The sequence below is a fragment of the Myotis nattereri genome (genome assembly GCF_964212035.1).
Source record: "Myotis nattereri genome assembly, chromosome: 2".
Taxonomy (NCBI): Eukaryota; Metazoa; Chordata; class Mammalia; order Chiroptera; family Vespertilionidae; genus Myotis; species Myotis nattereri.
Window position 1 is genome coordinate 211,034,832 of NC_138076.1, and position 8,645 is coordinate 211,043,476.

General features: G+C 52.7%; 1 protein-coding gene across 1 annotated transcript; it reads left to right on the plus strand.

Annotated features, from left to right (window-relative positions):
* Window positions 1–206: 206 nt before the first annotated feature.
* On the plus strand, window positions 207–7,069 carry MCHR1 (melanin concentrating hormone receptor 1). Its single transcript, XM_081084694.1, has 2 exons — window positions 207–450; window positions 1,653–7,069. Exons 1-2 carry the CDS (start codon window positions 369–371, stop codon window positions 2,618–2,620), a joined length of 1,050 nt encoding a protein of 349 aa, XP_080940820.1. The 5' UTR covers window positions 207–368; the 3' UTR covers window positions 2,621–7,069.
* The last annotated feature ends 1,576 nt before the right edge of the window (window positions 7,070–8,645 follow it).

Below are 8,645 nucleotides of genomic sequence, written 5' to 3' on the forward strand. Positions count from 1 at the left end.
CTCACAGGAAGCAAGCAGCACCCACTGTGAGCACAGGAGACACAGCCCTGCCAGGGGGAAGGCAGCCCCTCCCTGCTGGGCTTCCCTGGCCCCTGGCTCTGCGGGCAGTCAGAAGTGGGAGCTGCAGCCCGGGACTGAAGAGGTTAATGTTCATCTGCCTCCGAATGTTAATGTGTTTAGGTGATGTCAGTGGGAACCGGGAAGGAGGGAGTGGGAAGAGCAGTGGGGCTTAGAGGCAGCTGAGGCTGCAGGCTGCCCGGAAGACCCCCTTCGGGACTGCGGGCTCCCGCTCCAGGACGGGACTCCGGGCGCCGGAGGCTGCCGCAGCCTGCGTGGGCGGCGGGCCAGCGGGCCACAGGCACCGCAGGATGGACCTGGAAGCCTTGCTGCTGACCACCGGCCCCAACGCCAGCAACACCTCGGCCGGCCGGGACAACCTCACCTCCGCAGGTGAGTAGGGTCGGAGGGGAGCCGCCCTCCTGGCGCTGGGGAGGGAAAAGGAGAAGGATCACCTCTGAGCCCAACTGCCTGGGAAACTTTCAGGGCTTCATGAGCAGGTCTGCAGTCTGCTTGGCTCGCAGGGGAAGGGGAGAAGGGGGCGGGGCAGGCAAGGGCAGGAGGAGCTGGAGCAAAGGCACATCCAGAAGTGGCAAGGATGGTGGCGGTGGCGGCGAGGGCTCCCTGATGAGTTCCAAATGTGCTTTGCAGGAAAAATTCCAGGCTGGAAAAGCCAGCCAGAGAAACTGGGGGACAGCCTGTGGGGAGGCAGCTGGAGGCTCCCTGATTCACCAGTGCCTTTGGCTTTTTACTCCAGCCGCAGCAATGGGATCTGAACCATCCGGGCTGCCCCCTGGAAAGGCTGTGGGAAGGGGTAACTCACAGGGATTAACTTTCCTGGTGAGTGAAGCTGCCTGGCATCTCCCGAGCTGAGATGCCTTGCAATCCTAGCTTTGAGGGAGACGGGAAGGGAGGAAAAAGAGGTTTGTGTGAAGACAATTCTCAGGCGGGGGGGCTGCAGCACCCGCTTCAGGTTCTGCTCCCTGGGTGGGGGCCCAGGCTCAGAAGACCCAGGCCAAGGCCATCCCCGGTAGGGTCCCAGGAGAGGGGAGGGCTGAGGGCCTCATGGGCAGAAGCCTCCACAAGACAGTCGCCCACAGAGATGCCCAGGAAGCAGTCACAGCTCCAACCAGCAATTTCTAAAACGAAATGGTCAAGGCTGCAAATAGAAAAAGAGCAAGTACATACATGCGCGCGCGTGCATGTGCACACACACACACACACACACACGCACACACACACACTTTCATGTCCTTCTGTTAAGCCAGCGGGGGCCCACAGCTGTGGTTGTTGGCTCTCTGTCGTCTGAAACAATGCAGGAGGCAAAGGACGGGGTTCTTCAACGAACAGGGAGTGGGTTAGAATCTAGGAGGATTGACCAGGAAACCGGTGGAGGAGGCCAAGGTGAGCCACAGTGTGTGGAGGGAGAATGGTAGGAGAGAATTCTAGATAAATGGTGGACCCTGAGCTGGAATGGCAGGGAGGATGCAGAGGCGAGCAAGCGTGTCGCCGGAGGCTGAGCAGGCCAGAAGGATGGCAGCCCTGAGAGAGCGGAGTCCGTGCCTAGTGACTGACACTTGGCCTTCTGTCCCCAGGGCCACCTCCTCGCAGAGGGAGTGTCTCTTATGTCAACATCATCATGCCCTCGGTGTTTGGCACCATCTGCCTCCTGGGCATCGTGGGGAACTCCATGGTCATCTTCGCGGTGGTGAAGAAGTCCAAGCTGCGCTGGTGCAGCAACGTCCCCGACATCTTCATCATCAACCTCTCGGTGGTGGACCTCCTCTTCCTCCTGGGCATGCCCTTCATGATCCACCAGCTCATGGGCAACGGGGTCTGGCACTTTGGAGAGACCATGTGCACCCTCATCACGGCCATGGACGCCAACAGTCAGTTCACCAGCACCTACATCCTGACCGCCATGGCCATCGACCGCTACCTGGCCACTGTCCACCCCATCTCCTCCACCAAGTTCCGGAAGCCTTCTGTGGCCACCCTGGTCATCTGCCTCCTGTGGGCCCTCTCTTTCATCAGCATCACCCCTGTGTGGCTCTATGCCAGGCTCATCCCCTTCCCAGGGGGCACGGTGGGCTGTGGCATCCGCCTGCCCAACCCGGACACTGACCTCTACTGGTTCACCTTGTACCAGTTTTTCCTGGCCTTTGCCTTGCCCTTTGTGGTCATCACGGCTGCGTACGTGAGGATTCTGCAGCGTATGACGTCCTCCGTGGCTCCCGCCTCTCAACGCAGCATCCGGCTGCGGACAAAGAAGGTGACCCGCACGGCCATTGCCATATGCTTGGTCTTCTTTATATGCTGGGCACCCTACTACGTGCTACAGCTGACCCAGCTGTCCATCAGCCGCCCGACGCTCACCTTTGTCTACCTGTACAACGCGGCCATCAGCTTGGGCTATGCCAACAGCTGCCTCAATCCCTTTGTGTACATCGTGCTCTGCGAGACGTTCCGCAAACGCTTGGTCCTGTCGGTAAAGCCTGCGGCCCAGGGGCAGCTTCGAGCCGTCAGCAACGATGAAGAGAGGACAGAAAGCAAAGGCACCTGACACTTCCCCTGCCACCCTGGGCACCTCCAAGTCAGGACACCACAGCAGGCCACGGGGAAAGAGACTGATGAAAACCCAGGACCGCTCTGGGAGAATGCAGGGGGGCTGGGCGGGGAGGGGGTTGCTGCTACCAAACACCTTCCACGGGGCCCCCCAAATTGCTGGGAAGGCTCCAAGCCAGGTCGGGGGCTTCAAGCATCAGAAATCCCCTTGGGAGAGCAGGATGGAAGCTTGGGGTTGAACAGAAGCTGAGCAAGAAGAAAATGTTGCTTTAAATATTCAGTTGAGCCCCGCATTGGCTAGCTCCCAAATGTCTTTTTCCTGAGACAAGAGGTTTGTTTAAAGCCAGGCAGGGCCTGGGTGCGACAGTGGGGCCCCACGACACAGCACAGGCCCTGGGGAGATGGGGAAGGTGGTGCCGACTCCATGCCCTTTCCATCTCAGTGGCAGGATGGAGGGCAGCCTCTCCCCCAAGCTGGAGGGTGGTGAGAAAGGAAGCGTGCCGTCTCTCCTTGTTCCAGCATCCTGTGCTGCTTTCCCTGTATCTTTAGGGGGTGCATGTTTACCATTTGGGGGTGGGGGGCTCTGAGCCCACAGGAGTAAAAGCCCAATGTGCTGGGAGACCCAACTGAAAATGACAAGGCTAACTGGGGGTGGGGGTGGGGTGTCTTGAAATTTAAAAAAAGGGAGGTAACAAGGGGTTTTTGCAGCTGTGGGCACATTGTCATCACGGGCACATTCATCAGTCACCAGATCCAGAGCGAGTGGCCATCAGTGTCCTGCATGTGCAGGGGTCGTTCAGATGCCTGGTGTGTTGGCACCATCTTTTTGTTGTGGCCCTTCCTTTCCCAAATAAAAATCTCTAGATGCTCCTATATAACTGCTTGGGCTTGGGGGTGGGGGGAGGGGGAGGGTGGGTGCCAGAAAAGGAAAGAGGGATCACTTGGCTTTGGAATCTAGAACTTGGTTCAGGCTACATTTTAGGAAGCAAAAAGCAGGGGATCTGCTTATCTATACCCACAGGGAGGGGTCAGTGTCACAAATGGAATTACTGTGAATTCATTAGATTGCAATTCTACTGCTGTGCCCGTCGCCAGAACTCCCCTTTCTGTCTGCTCCTTTTCTGTCGGCGCTGGTCCCTCAGGCCCCACGTCCCACCACCATGTCCCCGCTGAGTCACTGGTTGCAGGGTTGGCTTCTCGGGGCAGCCTGAGCCGGCTTCTTGCAGCTGCTAAGACCTGGAGTGAGCCACGTTGAGCAGAAGATTACAGGCGGGGCCACTGGGCGGCAGCCAAAGCTGCTGCTTGACGGCTGCTTCACCAAGAGCAGCTGGGAGCCAGGAGTCCTTCGCAAATTGCTCAGCAGATGTTGATGAGACAGTGGGAGCAAATTGTGAGCCTCAGAGCCTCCAGCTGGTCCAGATGCGTCCTGAAAGTAGGTGCACGGGCATGGCCTGTTCTTGACATCCCTCCCCCTCACCCCCCGAGTTGCAGTAGGAGCCTGTTTTACAAACTTTTGGACAGCTTCTTTGGGTCCCGGGAGCTCTTTTTATCAGCATCATGAGCAGCAGTACTTCTCAGCTGGGTTTCCACTCCATCCAGTACCAGGGAGCAAAGAAGCTGATGGTTCCTTTTCCCTACTCACTAGTCTCTAGCTGCCAGAGGTAAACTCCAAATATATTTTAAAAGCACATCCAACAAAAGAAAAAAGATTCTTCGGGGAGCCTCGAGGCAACTCCTATCCACCGGAAGTTTTCCTGAAGCTGGTTTGCCTGTGAAACGCTTGCCCACGGGTCTATCTCCAAATCCCACATGCAGGAATTTGGGAGAGGAAATAGGTGAGGTGACCTGTCTCAGGAAATGGAAGTGACCAAGTCAACAGCTCTGTAGCTGGACGACCACCCTGCTGACGGCCCTGCAACCCCTAGGGAGGGCAACACCCCTTCTTTCAGCTCCCAACTCCATTTAAACCCTCAATGGCAGCAAAGTAGGGTCAGCCAGAAAAGTGAGTGGGTGGTTGTTAGACCTACATGAGCAGAGCAAGAACGATTGGCCAGGAACAGAAACTCACCAGGGAAGAAAGCCCTGAGTGCCCAGCAAGGGGCAATACTGGGAAAATAAGAACCTCGTCCCCAGGGTAACCTATCCTCCCCTAGCATATCACTGGTCATGTGATTTAGACCCCAGATCTTTCATTTCGATGGTCAGGTAGTTTAGACTCCCTGACCTTTTCCTCCCTGAAGATAACATCCAGGCCTCATGCATTTCAGCTCCAGGCCCAGAAAAACAGCAAAACCAGACAAGTGACTCCTTGGCTGCCTCAGGACCAGCTACATTGACTAATGACCCCCTGCCCTGGCACCGACCAATCAGGGGAGACCATGACCCTGAAAGAGCACACCTGGAGAGCTGATGAGCATTCTATTCAGACCCTCCCCTGAGAGCTCCCCTGAGACTTCCTGCAAGAGAGAGAGAAATATGCTCAGGACAAAGGACCCAGTGCGTGCTCGCTCTTCAAGGAGCACACCGGTGCCATTACTTCCCCACCCCCTTCACCCACAGGCATGTATCTCCCAACCTCTAAGGAACCCCATGAAACTTGCAACCAGGAGAGCAATGGGCAGCAGCAGCTCATCCCAGACTGACTCCCTGAACTGTCTCCAGGCCCCCTTTTCTCTGACTTCCCAGTGAGCCAAAGCAGCCCAGCCTAGGCTCTCCTGTCGCTTCTTCTGTGTCCTTCCTTGTTTTACTGTCCTAAATATATTTTTGCTGCCATCATGGACCCAATACCCTTTGTCTCAGTGCTGTGTAGCCCCTCCCTTTGGATGTCCCCATCTCCCATTCCCTTTTCCTTAAATAAATTCAAATTTTCTTTAATCACCATCATTAATAGCCAACAATAGATGGCAAGTAAGTTTGGAGGGTTTATAACTGCTCCCCAGGTGCCAGAGGAAGAATCCTGGTAATGGAGCAATCCCTGGATGTGGGACCTAGGTACCTGGCAGCAAAGTCAGATATTAGACCAGCAGTGGGCAAACTACGGCCCGCGGGCCGGATCCGGCCTGTTTGAAATGAATAAAACTATTGAAAAAAAAGACCGTACCCTTTTATGTAATGATGTTTACTTGGAATTTATATTAGTTCACACAAACACTCCATCCATGCTTTTGTCCCGGCCTCCGGTCCAGTGTAAGAACCCATTGTGGCCCTCGAGTCAGAAAGTCTGCCCGCCCCTGGGCTAGACCCAAGATGGCTGTGGCCAAGTGCGCAGGCACAGTGCCCACCATCGGAGCGAAACAGCCAGGGCCTCGGTCTCCCTGCAGCTTCCAGCCCAGCCCAGCAGGGAGCAAAACCTTCATCAGATAAATCCAGAAATAAATGTGAAATCACAACTGGGGCTCTACGAAGGAGAGGCAGGAGAGAGAATGAGCGCCGTGGGAGAGGCACGGAGCTGCTCAGGCAGGTTGGCTAAGTGACATTTCACCCACCGAGCTGCGAGCTGCGAAGAGCAAAAAGGGAGGGGGCCTTCCTGGCCAGGGAGTTATCTGCGCAGGAGCCCTGTGTTTAAGGAAGGCTGAGGGATGCTCTGACATGGGTGAACCAAGGCAATGTCTCGGCCGCACACATACTGTGTTCTCGGGTTCATCTGGGCTCTATTTTGCGATATGTAACATGAAAGAAATCCGGTTGCAATGACAGGACTGTAACAGCAACCCAGGGGGCATACCAGTTCATTGCCAAAGGGAAAAACTAGACAGTTTGGCTCATCCCAGTCTCTCCTGGATCTCATTAGGGGGAAAAGGCTGAAATTCCAGAGGCCATTACCAACACCTGATAATGCTCTGTCATGTCAGACAAATGATTTTGAGCACAAACTACCCTGTCCTGTCACCAACCCATTGCTCAGCCCTCCAGGTCAGCTCACCCTCCCCTGCTGCCAATCATCTGAAATGAGCATCAGCGCCCCTCCCTGGGAGCCAGGTGAGCTGCAGCTGCTCACCTACTGGCTTTTGCTGGGGAGCTCATTTCTGGAAGACTCTCTTCAGGAAATGGAGTTAAGAGGAAGAAATCGGAGGTTAAGAAAATACCTTTCTGGCCCTGGCCTGGTAGCTCAGTTGGTTAGAGCAGTGTTTCGGGATTGATCCCCAGTCAAGGCACATACAAGAATCAACCAATGAATGAATAAATAAGTAGAACAACAAATCCATGGCTCCCCCCACTTCCTCTCTCTCTAAAATCAATAAGTTAAAAAATTAAAAATAAATAAAAAAGACAATACCTTTATGAATAAACGGGACAGAAACCTGAAATGCCGCAGCACCTTTTAGAGAAAACAAGTAAAGTGCTCCCACAAATCATCCATCACAGCCTTTGTCATCTCTCTTAGACCATTCGGTCAGCCACTCCCCTTTTTTACTGATGCCCTTCCATCCCTATCTTCCTTCCTGATCCCCAGTCTAATATTTCCATTTGTCCACATATCTTTAGCATCCCAGGCTCAGTATGATGGAAACCATATTTTCATGATCTTCTTACCACTAACCACTCACAACAACTCACTCTCCAAAACTCGCACATTGTGTCCCTTGCTCTTTTTTTCACTTTCTATGTTTCATTATAAAGTCCTATCAAGACATATTATTTAGCAGATTCATGCCTTCCCTCTGATTTCTAGACTCAGAGTCACCTGGGTTTATACCCCCAGCATGGTCATTAACTTGCTGGGTAACCTTGGGCAAATCACTTACCCTCTCTGAGCTTTTTAATCTGTAAAATGGAGGTCAAAATATATTCCTTGCAGGATTGTTCTGAGAACTGAAGCATATATGAAGTGGCACACTCCCGTGAATGGGACCGGGTTATGTAATAAAACTTACAAGTTCAGGGGGCCACATGGCAGGCCTGGCAAGTTCAGTGGCCTAAAGTAACCACACAGGATGGTCTGATCATAAATTCCTGACTGGGCAGGTCATGGTGGGTAATCATGTCCCAGGCTTATAGCCTCCTTAGCAAAGGTCAACCCTGACCTTAAGAGAGCCCTGTCCATTGTTCTTATGCATCTAGGATAACATACCTTTGAGAGATCAGTGTCATTTTCTTTTTCAAACCCCTCAGAGGCACAACTGCTGGGACCAGAGCCCAAGAAACTCCTCATTGTTATCTTGTTGCTTGCATACCACCTCTGTGTCTCTCCATGTTGCTTTTTATCCAATCCTAGAGATTTCTCCACTTTGTTTTCTCCCGCCCCTTTAATCTACCACCAATGAATTTCATGGGACTCTCCTTACATCTTCTCCTTTGATTCTAATGTATAAAACATGCCGCAAAACTCCATTCTCTGGAGCATTTTCTTAATCCATTGAGATCTTGCTTCTGGGCATGTCCTCAAAATTTTGGGTCAAATTAACTCATGAAATTTTTCTATAGGTTTGGACGTTCTTTTGTCAATACTATAGCTGCCATGAAAAACATTACTTCTCCTCTATCTCCCTTGGTAGCATCCTAGTCTAAGTGCTCCTCATCACATACCTGAATTATAGCAGTAACTTCCCAAAGGGTCCCCAGTTTTCTAACCTCTGTCTCCAATCCAGTCCATCCCAAATACCAAGACCAGATAAATCTTAAAATATTGTGTTCTTTTGGCCTCTCTTCTGACCCTATAATATTCCTTTCCTATTGCCATTAGGTTAAGTCAAAGACCCATTCCAGCCCTAACGTCTGCAATAATCCCAGATGTCTCTGTTATGTCTTTATTGAAGACCATGGGAATGAATGAAATTGCTTGAGGGAGATTAAGAGCAGAAAGGAGCTAAGGACAGGACAGAATCTTAGGGGCCTTAGCATTTCAGGGCTGGGCAGAAGAAGAGGAACTCCTGACCTAGAGGATCAGACAGGTAGGATTGACATCCTGGAAGCCAATGGAGAAGATAGTTTCCAAAAGGAAGTGATCACGAGCACCAAATGCTGCAGGAAGGCCAATTTCAGGACTGAAAAGGGTATGTAATGGGTTGAATCACGTCCTTCAA

Coding starts and splice junctions, on each gene's coding strand:
- MCHR1 (XM_081084694.1), top strand. CDS start 369: ATGGACCTGGAAGCCTTGCTGCTGACCACCGGCCCCAACGCCAGCAAC. Junction 451..1,652: donor GGACAACCTCACCTCCGCAG/GTGAGTAGGGTC, acceptor TTCTGTCCCCAG/GGCCACCTCCTCGCAGAGGG.